At 40.0% G+C, this 22,748-nt stretch overlaps 1 protein-coding gene across 1 annotated transcript; it reads right to left on the reverse strand.

Moving 5' to 3' along the window:
* Nucleotides 1-551: 551 nt before the first annotated feature.
* Nucleotides 552-22,168, reverse strand: rtcb (RNA 2',3'-cyclic phosphate and 5'-OH ligase). Its single transcript, XM_060839389.1, has 12 exons — nucleotides 22,030-22,168; nucleotides 20,542-20,620; nucleotides 18,666-18,733; nucleotides 17,514-17,613; nucleotides 14,627-14,783; nucleotides 12,274-12,430; nucleotides 6,323-6,482; nucleotides 4,898-5,073; nucleotides 3,953-4,141; nucleotides 3,313-3,423; nucleotides 2,124-2,243; nucleotides 552-984 (listed from the first exon to the last, which is right to left on the reverse strand). Exons 1-12 carry the CDS (start codon nucleotides 22,120-22,122, stop codon nucleotides 877-879), a joined length of 1,518 nt encoding a protein of 505 aa, XP_060695372.1. The 5' UTR covers nucleotides 22,123-22,168; the 3' UTR covers nucleotides 552-876.
* Between the last annotated feature and the right edge of the window lie 580 nt (nucleotides 22,169-22,748).

Raw genomic sequence — 22,748 nt, forward strand, 5'->3', positions numbered from 1 at the left:
AAGATAATTTTTACATGTAGAATTTATGGAGAAATGTGTGACTCCACAAACTTAGGTTTTCAGGCCCAGAAAGGGTGCTAACTACATAAATACATCCTTAAAAGTCCAGTTACATCTCATTCAACAAGATATAACCTCAAGGGCTTTTAGTGAGACCAACAGTTCCAAACAGTGGAATTTCTGAGTTAATTCAATTGATTTCCAGTGATTGCATTGATCACTATAGCTCCCTTTCTAGACATATGGAGACGTTTGAATTTCTGCGATGTTCTAGGTTTGCTTGGATTCCAGAAGTTGCAGCAACATGTGGTTGAATTACAATAGCTACTACCAACAATTCCCAAAGTCATTGCCACAGCAAAATACAGGCCAATTTTTTTTAAACCATCGCAAACTGGCAATGTATCACAAGTGTCCATGTTGTACATGATAGGACAGTATTCAAGATTAGTTGAATTATTTGATTGGTTTCTTAAAACAGAAGTTGTTCTTCCCCCTCCTTATGAAAGAATAGACGTTTACAAAAAGCCACAAGGTTTGACTTTACCATTTTATTGTAGATCTACTCACTGCATTGTGATTTTTAAAATCTCAATTCCTGCTTTACCAAATTAAGGTGAAACACTCTGCAAAGTTAGCTACAGAGGAATGCACAAAAAGTACAACTCACAAAATAAACAAACTACTAGCAACATTTGATGGAATTTCAGATTTTTGGAAATTACGTGGAACAATACTTAATTCAGTATTTGTTTTGCACAGTAAGCCTAAAAATAAAGATCTTTCAAATAGGTAAACTAATTTTAATTTAAAAAAGGCAGCAGCCCATCTCAAAGCACTTTTCCAAATTTGGCCCATCATCAAGATACCTCCACATCAACCTTTTATAACTGCAATAGGTCGCAGTTTGATAGCTTTTTTGCTGATCCCAGCATCATGACATGTATTCACAACATCGGTTACATTCTTGTAGGATTCAGGTGCCTAGAAATAAATAAAATGACATTTAATGTGTCTACATGCTTTACATTGGTGCAGTTGTGTGTAATAAAACTAAAATAATGATATGAGCCTGGGTCATAATTCTTTAGCAAACATCATACAATAAATTTAGTTATGAACAGAGTTTTCAATCAAAACCAAGAACAGAAAGACAATACATACATAAGCAGTGACTCCACTATTTGCCATGTCAGGGCTCTCACTTCACATATACATTTTATTTTTTCAATTCTGAATAAATAACGTATCAAGCTGTTACATAGAAATCAGATGAAAATACCAATTTTTGTTGTGGCCCTAGCTTAGCAAGGATACACCATCAACTCAAAAATCATTGATAAGATTGTTGTGTTGAATTTTAAGGAAAATAAAGTGCATTAAATTTGAACAGCAATATCAGAGTGACTGAATGTAGATATTCAGTCCTGCTCAGTTCCCATTTACTGTTCCCAAAAAGGAAGAACCGAACAAACAGTAAACCCATAATTTAAGTACATTATTAGCAAAGGCCACAGAGCAGGTCTTCAATAAACTCAACTTCAACATATGCATATGGTATTAAAAAGGGAGGAAAAATATAAACAGCTCTTCACAGTTTTAATGAGTTAACTGATCTCAGCTGATGAAGAATTAGGAAAGTTACAGGTGATGTTAGAACCAGGGTGAGGAATAGGAACTTGACATGAATATCAAATATGAGCCAATATTAGGAATGCCCAACAGAAAATGCATAAGAGCAAGTAGTATGAGGAATCAACTGCATTTGTTTATGATGCACTCCCTTCGAACAAACAGTCTGCTAATACTACGTGAGCTCAAACACAAAGAAAGGGCATTTGAGGAAATTTTCCCTCTGCTTGCATGGGAAAACAATGTTATTTCTAATGCAATCTGGATCTTTTTTGTTACATTTATAAATCCAGTTTGAGCTGATTAAATTGTAAATTAATATCATAACAAGACACCCCATATTCAGAAACAGAATTCAAACACACGTTATTACATTTTTCTTAATGTCATTTAACATGCACAGGAAAAGGTTAAGTAATTTGCTTGCACTACGTTTAACCAACAATCAAAAGAAACCACGAGAAAAGACAGAAGCAAAGAGTCATTCTTACTTCTTCCATTACAAGTTTGGGTGAAGCAACACGAATAGCAATTCCCATATCTGCTAGTTTATCCAACACATCCTGGAAATCAAGGTTACGTCGGGATTTTGCACGTGACAAAGCTCTCCCCTGGAAAAAAAACAAACTATATGAAAACTCCATACATCATTAGACTTCACTTACGTGAAGTTCAAAAGTTGCAAACGACAGTTCTAAACATGGAACCAAAAGTGTTTTCATGTTGCATTTTCACAGCAAAGAGAATTTTTAATAATTTACTGATGAGACTGCAAATTCAACAGGTATATAAAGCATGCATCGAATCGGTTCAAAATTTTGACAACGTGGGAACAAAGTCGAATTTTCTAGTGTACAGATTGGGTATCCTTTATCTGCACATCCAAAAATCAGAAAGACTCATAAACCAAAGGGCTTTTCGAAAGCAGACCCAAATGGACCAGAAGATTCATTGAGTTTGGCTTTTGGTGGAAAAAAAATACCTTTGCTTGGCCCAAACAGACCTGAAAGAGAATTTACTTTCCAATGGTCCCAAAATCAGTATGTCTAAAAGTCTGTTAAGATGTGTTTGGAAAAAAGAATTAATTTTAACGGCCAAGTGTATCGAAAAACCAAAAAAAGTCCTTTATCTAAATAACAGTTAGCCCTGAGGTTTTCGGATAAAGGATTCCAACTGTTCCAGGATATCCAAAGCATTAGAATAAAATATGAAATGAACAATACAGCTCATGTCATGTTGAATAAGCCCTTTTGAACCAGCAAGGCCTACTGGCTTCAAAGTCTGCAGCTTCATTCAAATCAACAAGATACAGTCCATCGAGAGAATATAGTAAGCAAATGCTGGCGATCATGGTCAACTACTTAACAGTTGTTGATGACAGAGTGGGTATATGGTAATGGCGTGAGGAAAACTGAGCCAGCAAAAAGGCTGAAATATCAATTATTCCAGGGTTAGTAAGTCTCCACCAGGAGAACATTAAATAAATAGATTGTACACTGTCCTTCAATGTATTGAATGGTGCCTAGCTGATAAATATTAGAATTTAGACCATCAACACCAGAGGACAACCAGATAATTTACAAAATTGTAAAGATCCACACAGATGCAAGTAATTCTAGAAAGGCAAACCATTGGAAATATACAATTAACATGTTCTACGTCCACTACATATTTCCTTACCGCCCCATGGCAGGTAGTTCCAAAGGTTTCTGTCATGCCTTGTTCAGTACCAGTAAGGACATAGCTGCAGGTTCCCATTGTTCCACCAATCAAAACAGGTTGTCCAGTCAACTAAAGGTATTAGAAACAAAGGTAAATGGGAGAACACATCAATTTTACTTCCATGAAAAAACCTGAATCAGAATATCTTCTGAATGGTAATCCATATAATCCTTAAAAAAATGAGTACTTTTCATCACCACAGCAATGTTGTTGCAATTCCCATTCTTACGCACCTTCCATATGTGGCAGTACTTCAGTTACTAGAATGTACTACTTTTATAGTGACAGATCAATACAGCTTCAGCTTTGCATATTAAATGTCTAATTTAAACCCTAATAGTCCTTTCCATAACATGCACCCAAAAAGTCTCAACAATCTAAGTTACAATGCAAGCAACGTTCCCTCATTTTTCTGCTGTTGTGTGGACCATCCAAGTGTGCAGCAAAAGCTTCCTAAATGGAAGCAATGCACCAGCATGCCAAACACATGCAAGGAGCTTCCCAGCAGTCACACAGCTTAGAGAGAATGTTGCATGCTAGTCTCTAGAGACCTAACAAAGCTTTAGATAACTAGGTTTCATCACTATAGTTTCCATACCTGATAATCAACTGGTATAAGAGGGTGGTGTGGCGGGAAGGCCCGAGTGGAACCCTTCCTATGGATCAGCAACGTCTTCTGTTTTCCATCCACCACATGCTCCTCCACTTTGGCTATGTTGTGAGACACATCATAAATCACATGCATATCCAGATCATCTGGTGTAGTGTTGAAGACTTTGGCAAATGCCTAAAATAGAGAGAGTGCAAGAGGAAGAAAGAATGAATGCAAAATAAAAGGGAGAGCAAGGGTGAGGAAGCTAGGAGAAAGCAATTTGGAAAAACAAAGATGAGACAAGAAATAAATTGCAGTGCGGTAAGGAAAAAGGGACAAAAACAAATGGAAGTGTGTGAAATATGGAGAAAAGAAATAATGAGAGAAAGTGCACAACGAGAAGGAATAAAAAGCAGATGAAAACAAAATGGAGAAGACAGAGTGAGAAATGGAAGGAAAAAGAAAATGTAGTGAAATAGGATAGAAAGAGGAAAAAAACTTCACTAGATTGTAGCTATAATATGCTAAGTTTGTAGAAAACAGAATTTCCTTATGTTCCATTTTGTGTTCACCTTCTGTTTGAATGAGGGGAACCATATAGCAATGAATCCAACTTGTATAGGAGCTACAAATTCAGGCAGGAAAAAAAAGGAGATTATTTCAACCATAGCTGCTTGTAAGAAACAGATATGATGAGCTACCTCCATTCAGAACCACCTCATAATGGTCTGAATGAGGCAGGGTGTGCTGTTGGAAACGACTGAGACAAACCCATGTCTTACTCATCTCTGGTCTCTAACAGTAGCATAAAAAAAGAAAAATTGCTCAAGGTGTGCACTTAAAACTAAAGAAACAAAAAAAAACAGTAGCTTAGAGAATAAATAAATGGAGGGGCAGTTTGCACAGCAAAATTGTAACATTAGCTAAATAACAGTTCAATACAAGCTCTACCTGTCTTGACAGGAAGGTCATAGAAGAGCGATTCACCCAGGCATAGTTTCCAGCTGCTGCCATGCCTTTGAGATAGTCCTGACCTTCTTGGGAATTGACCCTGGCACATGCCAGCTGCCTGTCATTGACAATAATGTTATCTCTCTTCATGGCTTTCTCCATTGCCACTAGGGCATCTGTAAAACAAAGCAAGGCTCTTCCTCAGCTAGCAAAAAGAATAATGAATGGATACTATACTATGGCAATGAAGCAAAATCTACATTTTACTAACTATAACTAAAGGAGAGACAGATTTCTTAAAATATTCAAATTGATCATACTTAAAAAATAATTTGCACCTTTTGTTAATACGTGTCAGCAATATTAGAAAAGGGAAATTAGTAACCTTCATGTGGTTGATAGAAGAGAAATAATGCTTGTTTTGTACGGTGAACATTATCAGAGTCATACAGCACAGAAGTGGACCCGTAGTTCCAACTTGTCCATGCCGACCGGGTTTCCAAAGTTAAACTAGTCCCATTTGCCTGCTTTTGGTCTCTATGAAACATGGCATGTCACTACTAATTACTGTACTAAGAGGAAACCTCAAGCTTGTTTTTATGTCCCTGTTTATTGAAATGCTCGCTCCTAAAAAAGCGAGCAGTCATCACCAGGCAGAAATAAACTGGACTGTTCTTAAAACAGTAAAAAGCATTTCAAATTAAAAACATTTGGAGGTTAAAAACATTGGTGTGCCTTATCCTAGAGTTAGCTGTAACTGTTGTTCAAAATTTTGTAGCTCACAGCCACAAAGGAAGACAGAGACAACATCACTGTATAATTATTCATGGGATTTTGTAGCTTCAAAACCAAAAAAAAAGAGGAAAGCGCTGCAATATAAACCAGTTGAGATCGCATGAGACAGATGTCACAATACATCATTATCACAGTAATCTTTGCATTTCTTGCCAGGAGATTGAATTACAAAGGTGCTGAAAACTTGCTGTTTCTAGACAGAGCTTTGGTAAGATATGCGAGGAGTACTGTAAACAGGAGTAGGTCATTTAGCTACTCAAGCCTGATCCCAGAGAAACACCTCAGGATAAAGATTCATCTATTTACGATTGCAATGAGAAGTATTATTACTAGAGGGTTCTGAACCTTTAGAATTCTTCACCAATTTTCAGTTAAGTGTTTTCAAGCTAAAATTGCTACATATCTGGATAATAAGGAGTCCAAGGGATATCTAGGCCAGGTCAAGTTCAAACATTAGCTGTGATCTCATTGAATGACAGTGCAGGTCAAAGTGACCATGTCACATACTTCACTACTCAGTGTAAACTATCAGATTGAAATACTAGCACTGGGATGAGGCTTTGCACTGAATACAGAGACATACTACTTTTCACTTAATCTGGTGTAAGTACAGAAAGAAACATATCTCACCTGTTGCAACCTGATGTCCAAAACCTCTGCTCCCACTGTGAATCATGACACAAACCTGGCCTTTATGGTCAATGCCCATTTTACGTGCTGCATAGTCATTGTAGATTTCATCTACCACCTGAATCTCAGCATAGTGGTTTCCAGCACCCAGAGTACCCAGCTAAATAAAATGAGAGAAGTGCATCAATTCAGTTCTAGTTGCTTCCTAACAACCACATTGTAACAACTATAGCTCACTCTAGGTACAATTTCAAAGACTGACTTTGAAAAATTGGAAGTTACACCTCACCAGACAGAAAGGAAAAGCAGGAAATTAGTTTGAACGCCATTAGCTGTATTATAATGAAATTTGATGATCTAGATAGTTGGACATTGTGCACACAAAAGTAGTAAGAAATCAAAACAAAAGTGCTTGCAGACAAATAACAATATAACCGTTCAATTAAAAAACTGCACACGAAGTTGATTCTATTATGAGGGGTAGGCATGTACTGTACCTTTAAGAGTGAAAGCTGGCAAGGACTTAAGTAGAGTGTGCTGAAAAATTTAAAAATTTAACATTTGGCTGTAAAACAAACAGCTGGAACTGAGTTGCTATGTCATACAACAAATTTGAATTTGGCCAGTTTAAAGTATCAAAATCCAATCAAATTTGAATTTTACTGTTTTGATGACATCAAACCAATGAGATGATCTGATGTTTTGGGGTATAAAAATCAGACACTGAACTGTTAGCCACAGCGACAAAGAGCACCATACTGCCTGCAGACCCACACTCTGAAAGGCACCTGTTCACCTGTGCAGAAGATCAAAGAAAAAACCCCAAAATAATCTACAGAGGAAGACAGACAGTTGGCTGGTTTTGAAAACTGATGTTTTGTTAATCGGGGTAGTTTAATTGGATCAGTATACTGTTGTAGAGTGGGAGGTAGACAAATCGTTAAGACTAAGGAGGTTTACAGGGTAGATAATTGTTATTTAATTTTCTTTTGTGGAACTAAAGAATAAATTGTTAATAAGGCGAGGTGAGCTTTTCTGTGTATCTGATTTAAATTAGCAGAACAGTTTACCCCATGTCATAACCATCGTCATGCAACAAGCTACTCTTGGATAAATCTTAGCATGATATACCAATTACCACATACTATATAAAAAACTTTTGGAATCATGGTGCAAAATGAAAAGATTCAGTGGGGGAGGGAAAGATGTTTGAGACCCAATGGCACCGGTGTCTTTTTAAAGAAAGCTTCAGAGACAGACAGTTAATTTGGTTTAATCCTGTGCAGGCATTCAGATTAGCAGGGTATGGCTGATTGGGCATAGAACGTGATAGGTAAGAGACAAGACATGTCGCTGCCGACCACATCTGTGGAAAGTGCATCCAATTCCAGCTCCTCGAAAACAGTTAGGGAACTGAAGCTGGAGCTGGAAGAACTGCGGATCATCTGGGAGGCTGAAGAACAAATTGAGGGAGTGTACAGGGAGGTGGTCACTCCTCAGACACAGGAAAAGTAGAGTGGGTTACAGTCAGGGGGCAGAAAGGGAACAGACAGACAGAGCAGGGATCTCCTATGGCTGCCCCCCTCAGCAGTAAGTATGCAGTTTTGGATACTGCTGGTGGGGACGGCCTGCTAGGGGGAAAGCCATAGATGTCAGATCTCTGGCACGGAGGCTCAGAAGGGAAGAGAGGCAAATAGAAAAGTGCTATTGCTATAGGACTCAATTGTTGGACGGATTGTCAGGAGATTTTGTGGTCAGGAACAGGACACCCGAAAGGTATGTTGCCACCCCGGTGCCAGGATCCGGGATGTTGCAGATCGGATTTACAGGATTGGGAGGGGGTGGGGGTTAATGATCTCAGGTTTGCCACCAGTACCACGTGATAATGAGGTGAGGAACATTCAGGAAGTGCAGCTTAACATGTGACTGCAAGGCTGATGCAGGAGGGAGGGCTTCAGATACCTAGATATCTACCATACTATTGGGATGCTTTCTGGGGAAGGTGGGATCTGTACATGAAGGATGGGTTGCATTTGAACTGGAAGGGCACAAATGTCCTGGGTGGGAGATTTGTTCTGTGGTTCGGGAGGGTTTAAAACTAGTTTGGCAAGGGAGTGGGAACCAGAGCTACATAGCTGAGAGGAGGGTAGTTGTAGATGGGGCAGTGACAGGATGTCGTGAATCTATTAGAAAGGGTTTCACGTGATTAAACGAAAGGATCGTTTAAAGTGTGTCTGCTTTAATACAAGGAGTGTCAGAGATAAGAGTGATGAACTTAGTCCCAAGTGCTGGTCCATGCTCTATGATGTTGTGGCCATAACGGAGACATGGGTTTCACAGGGGCAGAAATGGTTGCTAGATGTTCCAGGGTTTAGAATGTTTAAAAAGAACAGGGAGGATGGAAAAAGAGGAGGGGGTGTAGCATTCCTAATCAGAGAGTGTGCATCACAGCAACAGAAACGAAAGTTGAGAAAGGCTTGTCTACTGAGTCAGTATGTGTGGAGGTTAGGAACAGCAAAGGCAACAGCACCTCATTGGGGGTTCTCTACAGATCACTAATAACAGTAGGGAGATTGAAGAACTCATAGGCCTGCAGATCTTGGAGAAATGCAGATGTAGCAGGGTTGTTGTTATGGTTGACTTCAACTTCCCAATATTGACTGGAACCTCCTTAGTGCAGATGGTTTGGATGGAGCAGTTTTTGTCAGGTGCTCAGGAGAGTTTCCTTACTCAGTACATAGACAGGCCGACGACGGGAGAGGACATTTTGGACTTAGTGCTCGGCAATGAGCCAGGACAGGTTTCAGATCTCGTGGTAAGAGAATACTTTGGTGACAGTGACCATAACTGCCTCACATTTACCATAGTCTTGGAGGAAAAGCAGCAGTTACCAAGGGAAGATATTTAATTGGGGAAAAGGAAATTATAAAGCTATCAAACAGGAGTTGGGAAGTACAGATTGGGAGCAATTGTTCCAAAGAAAGGGAGCAACATACATGTGGAGACTGTTTAAGGAGCAGTTGTTGCGAGTGATGCACAAATTTGATCCTCAGACAGGTGAGAAGGGGTAAGATTAAGGAGCCTTGGATGATGAGAACAGAGGAGCTTCTTGTCAAAACGAACACAGCAGGTAGAGGAAGCAAGGATCTAGCACAGCTAGAGAGGATTATAGGCTTATTAGAAAGGAGCTCAGAAATGGACTGAGGAGAGCCAGGAAGGGGCATGAAAAAGCTTGGCAGGAAGGATTAGGGAAAACCAAATTCATTTTACTCAGACATGAGGAATAAGAGAACGATCAGGGAGACGGTAAGGCCGGTCAGGGATAGCGTAGGGAACTTGTGTGTGGAGTCTGAGCAGATAGGGGAAGCCCTAAATGAGTTTTTTGCTTTGGTTTTCACGAAAGAAAGGGACTTTGCTGTGATTGAGAACGTTGAGGAGCTGGGAAACAGACTTGAACAGATCAAGATTGATGAAGTTGATGTGCTGGAAATTTTGGCAAACATTAAGATTGATAAATCCCCAGATTTATCCTAGGTTACTCCAGGAAGTAAGAAAGGAGGTTGCCAAGCTGCTGAAGATCTTTACTTCCTCACTCTCATACCAGGGGATTGGAGGGAGGTGAATGTTGTTCCTCTTTTTAAGAAGGGGAATAGGGAAATCCCTGGCAATTGCAGACCAGTCAGTCTTACATCTGTGGTCGGCAAGGTTTTGGAAAGAATTCGGAGGGATAGGATTTATGATAATTTGGAAAAGCATAGCATGATTAAAGGCAGGCAGCATAGTTTTGTGAGGGACAGGTTGTGCCTCACAAATCTTATGGAGTTCATTGAGGTGACAAGACAGTTCAATGAAGGTTGAGCAGTGGATGTGATGCAAATGGACTTCAGCAAGGCATTGATAAGATTTCCCATGGTAGGCTCATTCACAAAGTCAGGAGGTATGGGATACAGGGAGATCTGGCTGTCTTGATTCAGAATTGGTTGGCTGACAGAAGGCAGAGAGTGGTTGTAGCTGGAAAGTATTCTGCCTGGAGGTCAATGGCGAGTGGGGTCCCGCAGAGCTCTGTTCTTGCGTCTCTGCTCTTCGTAGTTTTATAAAAGACTTGGATGAGGAGGTTGAGGGGTGGGTTGACACAAAGGTTGGAGGTGCCGTTGATAATATTAAGGGCTATTGCAGGCTGCAGCGTGACATAGACAGGATGCAGAACTGGGTACGAAATGGAAGATGGAGTTCAACCTGGATAAATGCGAAGTGATGCATTTTGGAAGATTGAACTTGAATGCTGAATATAAGATTAAGACAGCATTCTTGGCAGTGTGAAAGAACAGAGGTATTCTGGCATTCAAGTGCATAGATCCCTCAAAATTGCCACCCAAGTGGATAGGGTTAAGAAAGCATTGGTGTTTTGGCTTTCATTGACAGAGGGATCGAGTTTAAGAGTGGAGGTTTTGCTGCAGCTGTACAAGTCCCTGGTGAGACCACACCTGAAATATTGTGTCCAGTTCTGGTCACCCTATTATAAGAAAGACGCGGAGGTTTTGGAGGTGCAATGAAGGTTTACCAGGATGCTGCCTGGACTGGAGGGCTTGTCTTACAAAGAGAGGTCGACTACAGGGAGATAAGTCCGAGCATAGAGAAGAAGAGAGGTGACTTGATCGAGATATACAAGGTAATGAGAGGCATGGATAGAGTCAATAGCCAGAGACTTTTCCCCAGGGTAGGATTGACTGGCACAAGGGATCATAGTTTTAAGATATTAGGAAGAAGGTATAGAGGAGACATCAGAGGTAAGTTCTTTACACAGCGAGTTGTGAATGCATGGAATGCATTGCCAGCAATGGTGGTGGAACTAGAGTCATTAGGGACTTTTAAGTGACTGCTGGACATGCACATGGATAGCAGTGAATTGAGAGGTGCGTAGGTTAGGTTATTTTATTTTAGATTAGGAATAAACCTCGGCACAACTTCGTGGGCTGAACGGCCTGTTCTGTACTTTTCTATGTTCTATGTTCTAAAACTGAAAGACTCTCTCCCACCATTTAATAGAATGTTGCCTTTAACCAGTGACTAAGTGACTGAATAATTAATGTATACCTGCCCTATCCCCATTATTTTTGCAGCACGGTGGCTCAGTGGTTAGCACCGTTTGCCTCACAGCACCAGGAACCCGGGTTAATTTCCTTCCTCGGGCAACTGTCTGCGTGGAGTTTGCATATTCTCCCAGTGTCTGTGTGGGTTTCCTCCGCGCGCTCCGGTTTCCTCCCACAGTCCAAAAATGTGCAGGCCAGGTGAATTGGCCGTGCTAAATTGCCCATAGTGTTAGGTGCATTAGTCAGGGGTAAATGAAGGGGAATGGGTCTGGTTGAGTTGCTCTTTGGAGAGTCAGTGTGGACTTGTTGGGCCGAAGGGCCTGTTTCCACACTGTATGGAATCTAATCTAATCTAAACTGAAAGGACTTGAATAAGATCAGAGCCCAAAGCGACATGGGAAAAAAAAATCATAAGTGACAACTCATCAAATCCTGTCAACTGGTGATATTGAACTGTGCTTCCCCACGATACATTTTCCTCCACCCAGAACATACATGCATTTTTGTTTGTTTGCATGTGTGCAGAGGTTAAGTGGTCAGTTTCAGTTGGAGGAGTTCTAGGTTGATTATTTATAATTTTTATTTGCCTGTGGTTAGAATGGATTTATTTGCAGAAGTTCCTCTTGAGTACAAAAAACTGATCAGTGTTTTCAGTAACTGGAGTGCATGAGGCAAGTAAATTGAAGATTTGTAATGTGACTGTCAAAGTTTAACAATTCAATCTCAGTAGTAGTTGGGTTCAGGAGTTGGCACAACTTCCAAGTAGGAAATGACAACTGCTCTTGGACACCTCTACCGTACAGTCACAGAGCAGGTCTGATGTTTACTTTCAGTCAGGGATGATGTGCATAAGAAAATTACCTGAGGCAATCCTCTCTTTTTAGCCTTTGGAGAAACCTTAGAAGGATCTGCTTGCAGCATTCTGCCATATTCTTCACAATGCTCCTTATCCTCAGCCCAGGCATAGCCTTCCCTCAGTGACCAATCCACACCCATCTCTAAAGCTTCTTCTAAGTCTCTGCAAATAAATGTCAACTGTTAACAAGGTGGCATAAGGTCCAATTAATGACATATGTGAACACTGAATAATTATGTTATTTGATGATAGTAAAGGCTCACTAGTCAAACAAAGTTGTACCAAATGTTTAAATCAGGCTTTAAAATTTATCACAAGTAGAAAATATGAAAGTATGAAACACATTTGATGAAAGTGGAGAATATTTTGAATGCACAAAGTATTCTAAGCATTCTGGTTCTTTTGAAATCCAAGCCCACATTCCAAACAAAACTTCATATAAAATCAACAATAATTTCATGAACTAGAGTCAATAATCCTATGGATATTTCTTTCAAATGTAAAATAATTCTTACATCACAGCAACAAAAATGAAACAAACCTATCTTATGATCAATATTGCTGTCTTTTTTTAATTATCATATACAAGGAAACAAAAATAACTAAATCACAGAAAGTAGCTCAAGACACTGTTGCAACAACAGTCTGTTTTGCTTGACAGTTCACTCAAGAGAAGAGCCAAACATGCCATTCAAACATTAACATTCCATGATATTTGTTCAAATAGCTATGATTAGCAGCTTTCTGAATTCACCAGTTGTTTACTGATTTTTAGGTAGCATTAGTGATTGCTTTTCAAACTCAGTTTGGAGTGTCTTTTTTTTGGGAGGGGGGTGGAGAGAGAGAGAGAGAGAGAGAGAGAGAGAGAGAGAGAAAAGAGAGGAGTCACGTGATGGCAAGCATCAAAGGAACTAATCCAAACCACATTGTTACTGTAAAAACATTGATTACTAAACTACACAGTAATAACAATTGACAGTTTCCCAAGTTTGCACTAAAAAAATTCCATTATAAATTTTACAAGCTGCGAGTTTAACTATTACAATTCCATTTCCAGTTACTGCTTGCTTTTTTTTTTATATAAAGCTATTTGAATAAATGTTGTGGGAATTTAAAGTCAAATGCTATTCAACCACTTTTGAACAGAGGAAGAATGTATAGAAGGGCAGGATAGGTCCAAGGTCTAAAGTTTTCCCAAGAAATATATTATTTTGTACAGAAGTTTATTTTATTTACAACAGAGGTGGAAAAAAAAAATCTCAGGGAGAAAGGGCAAATTAATTTCCAAAACTGGATTGAAATATAGAAAACATGTTGGGAGTACAAAAGGTTTAAAAAACACCTGTCACTTCTGCCAAACTATTTTGTTACTACATTGCCAAATTGAAAATTACCACTAAAACAGCAGCTAACGAACTTGAAAGACCCTATACAGGCAATGAGCAAAACTAACGTCACTTACAAATGTGGGCAGCACTGCTGCCTCACAGCACCAGAGATCTGGGTTCAATTCCCACCTCAGGTGACTGACTGTGTGGAGTTTGCACATTCTCCCCGTGTCTGTTGTGTTAGGTGAAGGGGTAAACATAGGGGAATGGGTCTGGGTTGCGCTGCACTTTGGTGGGTTGGTGTGGACATGTTGGGCCGAAGGGCATGTTAGTAATCTAATCTAAATCTAATCCCTTGCAAAGACTGTAACAAACACTACATTGGACAAATAGGCAGAAAAACTAGCAACCAGGATACATTAACATCAACTAGCCACAAAAAGACATGATCCTCTCTCACTAGTATCCTTACATACAGATAAGGATGGACACCACTTCGACTGGGACAATACATCCATCCTAGGACAAGCCAAACAAAGGCATGCACGAGAATTCCTAGAAGCAGGGTATTCCAACCGGAACTATCAACAAACAGAGTTGGACCCCAAAAACAACTCCCCTGAGAAAAGGATCAGGAAGTGACATCACCACAGAAAATGACATCACCAACCCAAAGAAAGTAGGAATTTTCAGCTTCACATGAGGTCCACTAAAGGTGTTACCTAGTAAGGTAATGAAACGTCTGGAAATGAACCTTTCAGCTCAGCGAGCAAACTGACATCCAAAACCTCAAACTGAGCTACAAATCTTCTCAAAACTCACTGGTATTTAGATGAATGGCAATCAGAAGGGGCATACAGAAGTAAACATGGTGACTACAATGTTAAAACCTTGTTAATTTAAAAATCTGTATTTAGAATGTGATAAGTGCTAAACAGCTAATTTGCAACAAAACTTCTCATTCTCCTGATTTTCCCCTTTCAAAAATAAAAACTTTCACATTACTTAAGTCTTTGCACAGCATTCTTACTTGGCACCCATTGGGATGACTCCCTTGGATCCGACTCCTACAGGAATGTGGTCAAACATGGCCTGAGCTAGCTGTTCCTTCACTGGCTGCACATCCCCTTCATCAAGGTTGGTACGCAATAAACGCACTCCACAGTTGATATCAAAACCCACACCACCTGCAAAATCAAAACATATTTACATAAGTAACACTCTTACAACATTTTCTGATCTTCACAGCTTTTCCTTCCCTAAAATCAAGAATCTGAATGCATGCATAGCTCAATTCAGAGGTCTTCATTAATAAAAACATGGATTTGAAAGAATGTGAACAGGAATAGAAGATGGAATTGAGGTTTAGTTTCCTATTGCAGAAAAGTCCAAGTATCGAGATGTGGAGTGAAATGCATGAAAACAGCAACAATTTTATTGATAGAAAGAATCCCTACAGTGCAGAGAGGCCATACAACCCATCAAGTCTCCTCACTGACACTCCAAAGAGCATTTCATCCAGAACTAGTACCCATAACCCCACAATTACCATGGCTAAACCATCCTGCCTGCTCATCCCAGGACACTATGGCACAATTTAGCATGGCCACTCCACCAAACTTGCACATCTTTGTGGATGGAAATCCATGGAGACACAGAGAGAATGTCTGTGCAAACTCCACAGAGTCACCCAAAGCTGGAATCAAACCAGAGTCCCTAGTGTTGTGAGATGGCAATGCTAGCCACTGAGCCGCTGTTCTCCCTGTCGATTCTTTTCAAACGTTTTGAAACTCTCAGTTATACCACCCATCAAACCTGACTGAGCATAGAGGACACAATATGTAAATTTAGCCTAAGTGAACTCTTTCAACCCCCTGCATCATTCTGCTGAGTCCATCTCTCCAAGGTCAATACATCCTTCCGGAAGTGCAGTGACCAGAACTGAACCGTTACTCCAAATGGGGTCTGACCATGGCTTGATATAACTGAGAATTACGTCCACTACCTGGTATCCCCAAGTCCCTGAAAAAAATCTCTCTTTTTATAAAAAAAAACCAAACTGCAGATGGTGAAGATCTGAAACAACATCTGATTGATGAAGAAGCTCAGCAGGGCCAATAGCATTCAGAGAGAAAGCAGAATCAAAACCTCAAGTCCATTGACCCTTTTTCAGAACAGGACTCAAAATGTCAACAGCTGCTCTCTCCACAGATGCCCTAGATTCACTGAACCTCTCTAGCAATCTCCGCTTTTGTTACGATACTTTTGTTGTTCTTTGCAAGTGCTTCGTGTACCTGCAGTCAGTATAGGCAAGGAGTACCCTGTCTGGTTGATCTTAACCATGGAGACTGGACTAGGGATGGCAAAAGTCTACTCTGTATTAATAATTACAACTTGTACTTCCACAACACCTGTAACATCGAAGGAAGGGCATGATGGGCAACTAAATGTTCCGGGATATAGACACTTCACTCAGGACAAGGAGGGAAGTAAAAGGGGGCTCTCTGTGTGGAGTTTGCACATTCTCCCCGTGCCTGCGTGGGTTTCCTCTGGTGCTCCGGTTTCCTCCCACAATCCAAAAATGTGCAGGGTAGGTGAATTGGCTATGCTAAATTGCCCGTAGGGTTAGGTGAAGGGGTAAATGTAGGGAATGTGTCTGGGTGGATTGTGCTTCGGCGGGTCAGTGTGGACTTGTTGGGCCGAAGGGCCTGTTTCCACACTAAGTAATCTAATCTAAATCGGAAGACACCCTCAAAGCTTCACAAAAGTGCCTATCAAAAAACATGTGACACTGAGCCACATGGAGATATTAGAATGGATGACAGTAGATTACTTGATCCACCAGTGTGGTTGCACAGAGCATCAAAAGAGAGATGGGGAGGGAAGAGAACAAGGGATGAAACCACAGCCATCAATATTGAAGCAATGGACATCAGGGTGACTAGAGGCTAGAGCTGGAACAGCACAGAGACCTTTAGTGTTATGGGGCTCTAGGAGACTGTCGGGACAGGAAGACAAGGAGAGGTTTGGAGGAGGGTAGGGAAGTGAAGAATGCCATCACGAAAACAAGATGACAGTTTTAAAATGATTGATGACCTAAATTGAATCTAGGTCCAATGGGGACATGGTGTAGTGATTTGGTGCAAGTTAGGCCAGGGATAGCAGATTTTGACAATCTCCTGCATATGGAGAGCAGAAAGACAGGAATATGACCAGGACAGAATTGAAATGGTCAAGTCTAGATATAACAAGTGTATGGGTTATGACCCTTAAACTATCCCTGTGCTGCAGGAAACATTGAGTCCAGCTGGGTGCCTTTCCTGGTCAGTGCATTCTAGATGCTAACCACTTGCTAAAAAAAAATCCTTCTGCTTCTTTTGCTAATTTTTTAAAATTTATGATGATCAATCTAAGCCCCTATACACACAGAAGGTAAAAGGCCCTCACAGAAAGAAGTGCCACAATCGCCAAATACAGAAGTACCAAGACCTCTTCAGGCAGAAACTGCAAATACCCCTTCAAAACCTCAAATACCTTTGAAATCCAGATTTCGAGGAGCTCCTTGGTTAAAGCCCATAAGCTGAGTTCACACTCTTCACATCCTAAGAACTATACAGAGTTAAAGTCCAAAACTTCTAAAGTTGGCTTTGAGGATCTGCTCAGAATAACTCATGGGTTACATTTAGATCATTTTGTCCTCACATACTGTTACAAAGAACATCCTAAAAAAGGATGGCAACCATTGTAAAGGAATTACGATGATGATTAAATTCATGTGCTTTTCTAATCTAATGTACAGCAACATAATCCAATCTAATGTAGATCATTAAGTAAAAGCTCAAATCCTCAACTTATCAAATACTCTACAATGAAAACTCTGCATCAACTCAATCCAGAGTGTTTATTTTTGCCTTTACCTGGTGATACCACAGCCTCAGGATTAGTCATGTCAAAGGCAGCCATGTTTCCAATTGCAAACCCATAGCCTGAATGGACGTCAGGGAGCCCAATGGATTTCTTTAAAGATAAATTTAAAAACAATACTTCAGTAACTAGAAGTGCAGTGTGAAACAAATACATCAGACCCCACAGACAAAGTAATCTGCTAAATTCTAGAAGCGTTTTAATTGCTGAGATAAAACTCATTACCTGCAATATTTCACAAAGTTTTTAAAAAATGCAGTCTTCTAGTCATATATTTCTGAGCATTTCATCTTGGATGCTTTATTTTAAGCTTTAACAAAAGTAACCTCATGTTAAAGCATCTTCACTATATAAATTTTTGACGATGCAGAATGTTTAATTGTGAAATGAAGTTTCAAGCCAGGATGCAAATCTTGTTGTAACAATCATCATCAGATCAAGAAGCTACAACGCTTTGAAGTATTATTAGATCAGAACTTTTCATAATCTCAGCTTGCAACCATGATATCACGAGGAACCGTTAAAGGCCTTGTTGTTAATTTTAATCCACGTGTTATGTAGAATTCCCATTAAAACAGACATCTTGTATATTATTTAAATACACTTCATATTTTGATGCAATCAATTTTCAAACAAATCTGTTCCCAAGAATCTCAGTCACCACCCAAACATCTGGAAGGTATATGAATACAACAGCATTCATGAGCACAAAGTTCTAGCCAGACTGGAACGATCTGTTGGTCAAGGACACCTCTTTGAATGCCTCCATAAAAACAGCAATGCCAAAGTCTATTCTAGATAATTACTCCCCTTTAATTGTACATAACAAAGTTGAAAAGATTTATTATTTCATTTTACCATGTGCATCTCATGGAAATCCAACATCCAAGTGCACCCTCTTGCAACAGTAACAGTCCACAAGTTAATATACATCTTTTACAGTCAAAAATTTAAAAGGTTATAATATTTTGGTTTATTTGTTCTATTAGTCAAGCTTGTTGAGACCTACTTCAGATCATTTTACATGAGAATAAAGCAGCACAGTCAGAGTAAGTTTTTCTTAATAATACTACATTTATTTTAACTTTGTCAAGAAAAATGTTCCACGGAGCAACAAATCTGAAGTTAACTGATCACCAACTCACGTGAACAATCCCAGGCAATGCTGCCACATTTCCAATCTGCTTCATGGCTGGCATGAAACCACCCACACCTAGAACAAGACATGGATCAACCTTTTTAGCTTTTCTTTAGTTGTAAGTAATAAGATATGCATTGAATGACATAGGAAAGAAAAACATCAAATTAAAAGGAATAGCTCATCAATTTTAAAAAACACGCACTAAGCCATTCATTTCTGAGAAAAGCCAAACCGTACCAAATTTGAATTGCAGCCACAAACAAAAAGGGTAAGGCTATGTGACCGTATATATTGACATTTTGGCTCAAGATTGAACCATGTAATTTTTCTACAACGTTTGAATAGTAGTACTCAAGTAAGCCAATGACATTAATCTTATTTGTGCAAGCAAAGATCCTAAATGAGCAAAATCTCTCCGATTCGATGCAGGAATGTATTACTCCATCTAAGATATACACACACACAAATATATAAACATGATCTAGCAAGCATCAATATTAGCTACAAAATTACAAATTATGTTCACGTCAAGATATAGAGGAGACGACTAGGGAATTAATAACAAAACAATAACTTAGGTCCTTAAATACAGTGGGAGTAAATCACAGGACACGTAGTTTATGGCGTTCCTTTTCTTTTCTTGCTATATCCACAGCTTAGAGTGTCAGATGTACAGCATGGAAACAGACCCTTCGGTCCAACCCGTCCATGCCGACCAGATATCCCAACCCAATCTAATCCCACCTGCCAGCACCCGGCCCATATCCCTCCAAACCTTTCCTATTCATATACCCATCCAAAAGCCTTTTAAATGTTGCAATTGTACCAGCCTCCAGCACTTCCTCTGGCAGCTCACTGCATACACATACCACCCTCTGAAAAAGTTGACTTTAGGTCTCTTTTATATCTTTCCCCTCTCACCCTAAACCTATGCCCTCTAGTTCTGGATTCCCCAACCCCAGGGAAAAGACTTTGCCTATTTACCCTAATCATGCCCCTTGATATTGTAAACCTCTGTAAGGTCACCCCTCAGCCTCCGATCCTCTCGGGAAAACAACCCCAGCCTGTTCAGCCTCTCCCTATAGCTCAAATCCTCCAACTCTGGCAACATCCTTGTAAATCTTTTCTGAACCCTTTCAAGTTTCACAACATCTTTCCCAAAGGAAAGAGACCAGAACTGCACGCAGTATTCCAACATGGCCTAACCAACATCCTGTACAGCCACAACATGACCTCCCAACTCCTATACTCAATACTCTGACCAATGAAGGAAAGCATACCAAATGCCTTCTTCACTATCCTATCTACCTGCGACTCCACTTTCAAGGGGCTATGAACCTGCACTCCAAGGTCTCTTTGTTCAGCAACACTCCCTAGGACCTTACCATTAAGTGCATAAGTCCTGCTAAGATTTGCTTCCCCAAAATGCAGCACCTCACATTTATCATTGCAAGCTCATTGAATTAAACAAAAGACTTGGACATTCACTTCACATGCTTACTGCTGGTCAGGCCATCACAAATCATCCTGGAAAAGGTGGGAAATTTAGCTTAAGATTCTGGATTCCTGTTAATTAACAGCTGCTGTGATGGGATTTGAATGCACGCCTACAGATGACTTGTACAATAGGTCATTACTAGCATGGTTCAAAATTATTTGCATGATAGCTGCCTCCTATGTACAGACATCATTAACCTGTAGTGCTACATGAACCTCTGCTATCTAATACCATTGCTCCTCAACACAAAGACCAAATTATGATGCCAAATCACAATGAGCAAATCCTATTTTGAGATTCTATATATGAAATCTTTATCACATGTGCAATCTGACTCATTTATTTGATCAGTTATCACAAATATTTTGTAATTTGTTGTTACCTCCTCCACGACATGAATTTCGCAGCTCATCAAACATTAATTTCTCCAGGGTATCATTGACATAAAACACACCTTCCACCTGGAACAAGGAAAATCAGTTCTATCTTTAAGAAATTAGACAACATGTCAATATACAATCATTTTTTGCCTGATGTCTACTTGTAATAATACATTTAAGATCTCATTAACACAGAAGAGATACAAAAGTTCCTACTAAGACTAAGTGTGTGATGGTCAAGCTGGAACTTCTCCTTGCATCCAATTCACTGACTACAGCGACTTGGTGTTGTGAACAAGACTAAACAAAGTTAAATGAATGGTTCTCAGGAAAAGGGAGTGTGGGCTTGGTTCACTTAAAAAACCTAGCCACGTTAATAGACTGTGAGCCCCACAGACACACTAAGAACCTTGACTATCCTGCCTGACGTGTTAATGGCAGGATTGAGATGGTTCTACATTTTAAAAAGTGCAGCCATTAAGATTTTAAACCAAAGTTGCACAAAATTCCCACAATATTATTCAAAGAGCAGTGCAGAGTTCTTTTGATGTCTTGGGAAACATTACTTCCATGACATGTATTAACATGAATCTTGTAAAAATCCTTGCATTTGCAGCATTACCACTGGCTAACTCAAAGTGCTTGACAGCCCAATTAAGTATCTTCCTAGGCAATACCTTGGGATCAAAGATGATTTACTTCTAGATTAGTTGAATGGGTGCGGAGGTGGAAAATAAATGCAATGCGCAATCTGCAAATGCTGCAATACATGGAACAGATAATGCTTGAAGGGTTAGGTAAATGGATCATTTAGGATTTTACGAGTTTGTCCCTCCTGTTCCTAAGTTGCAACGTAGGAGATTTTAACTTACCAAAAAAAAAATTTGAGACTGCCACAGTGTTAAGGGCTTACATGGAGAAGAATTTGTTAAGTTTGAACAAAAGGAGACCTTGGAGTGCAAGTTCAAAGCTCCATGAAAGCGGAGTCCCAGGATAGTGAAGGAGGCATTTGTTGCGCCTGTCCTTATTGGCAGGACATTGAGTGTGGGAGGACATGTTGCAGCTATACTGGACATTGGTTTGGCCACTTTTGGAATATTGCATGAAACTCTGGTCACCCTATCAGAAGAATGCCACGTAACTTGCAAGGGCTCAGAAAAGATTTACAAGGGTGTTGCCAGGGTTGGAGGATTTGAGCTATAGGGAGAGGCTGAACAGGCTGGGGCTGTTTTCCCTGGAGCATTAGAGGCTGAGGGGTGACCTTATGGAGGTTTATAAAATAATAAGGGGTATGGATAGGATAAATAGGCAAAGTCTTTTCCCTGGGGTCGGGGAGTTCAGAACAAGAGAGCACAGGTTTATGGTGAGAGGGGAAAGATGTAAGAGAGACCCGGGAGGTGGGGAGAGGGGGTGAGGGGAGATAAAATGGAGAAATTGCCGCGCCAGATGCCCATTTCAGTTTTTCTGCATTTGTCAAGCCGCTGAATTACCTGCATGTTTGGAACAAACCCCTTTTTAATCCTCCAGCAGTTTTTGTGGATTTTATCCAGATAACCCAGCTCATCATTGTAACTGCGACTCATGGCGACCTCTCTACCTCACACCGGCCCACCACTAAAACAGCGCATGCGCACCGCGCCTACGGCTCCCGCTTCAGCTCAAACCAAGCAGCGCGTTTCACTCTGAGCTTTTCAAAACCCCAGCCTCATACACACCAAATCAAACCACCCTTCCCAGTAACGTGATCCATCAAAAAGTCCCAGGCTGATTTTAATTAAACCTATTTTAATCTATCGAGCTTCTTTGAAAGTAAATTGTTCAAGTAATATGTACCTGTCTCAAAATGTAGCGGATGTTCTCAATACTGTGGTAAAGCAGAAGAAGACCATTCACTCCATTGGGTCAGCACTGTCTCCAATAAGCATTTTGACAGAGCGTCACTCTCCTCCCAGACCTGAACCTCATTGTTTGAAGATTTTAGTTGCATCATATTTAATTTGTTCCTCTGTCTGCTTCTCTTTCTTTCTCTCTGGACAGTTTCAAACAATGCTCCCCCATTTCATCAATACAAATGCTGTCCTTTCGCAGTTACTTTCAGTTCTGGTGAGGGGTCGCTGGACTCGAAATGTTAATTCCTTTTTTCCTCAACCCAGTTACTGCTAGACTTGCTGTGTTTACCTAGCACTTCCTGTTTTTTTTTGTTTGGAAT

The sequence above is a fragment of the Hemiscyllium ocellatum genome, chromosome 19, assembly GCF_020745735.1.
Source record: "Hemiscyllium ocellatum isolate sHemOce1 chromosome 19, sHemOce1.pat.X.cur, whole genome shotgun sequence".
Taxonomy (NCBI): Eukaryota; Metazoa; Chordata; class Chondrichthyes; order Orectolobiformes; family Hemiscylliidae; genus Hemiscyllium; species Hemiscyllium ocellatum.

Bases quoted from the DNA above. Each gene is read 5' to 3' on its own strand.
- rtcb (XM_060839389.1), bottom strand. From the start codon at position 22,122: ATGAGTCGCAGTTACAATGATGAGCTGGGTTATCTGGATAAAATCCAC. The intron at 20,621-22,029 runs GTAATTCAGCGG...TCCTTGTTCCAG, and splicing joins GGTTTGTTCCAAACATGCAG to GTGGAAGGTGTGTTTTATGT. The intron at 14,784-17,513 runs GTAAAGGCAAAA...TTGATTTTGCAG, and splicing joins TGAGGCTGTGGTATCACCAG to GTGGTGTGGGTTTTGATATC.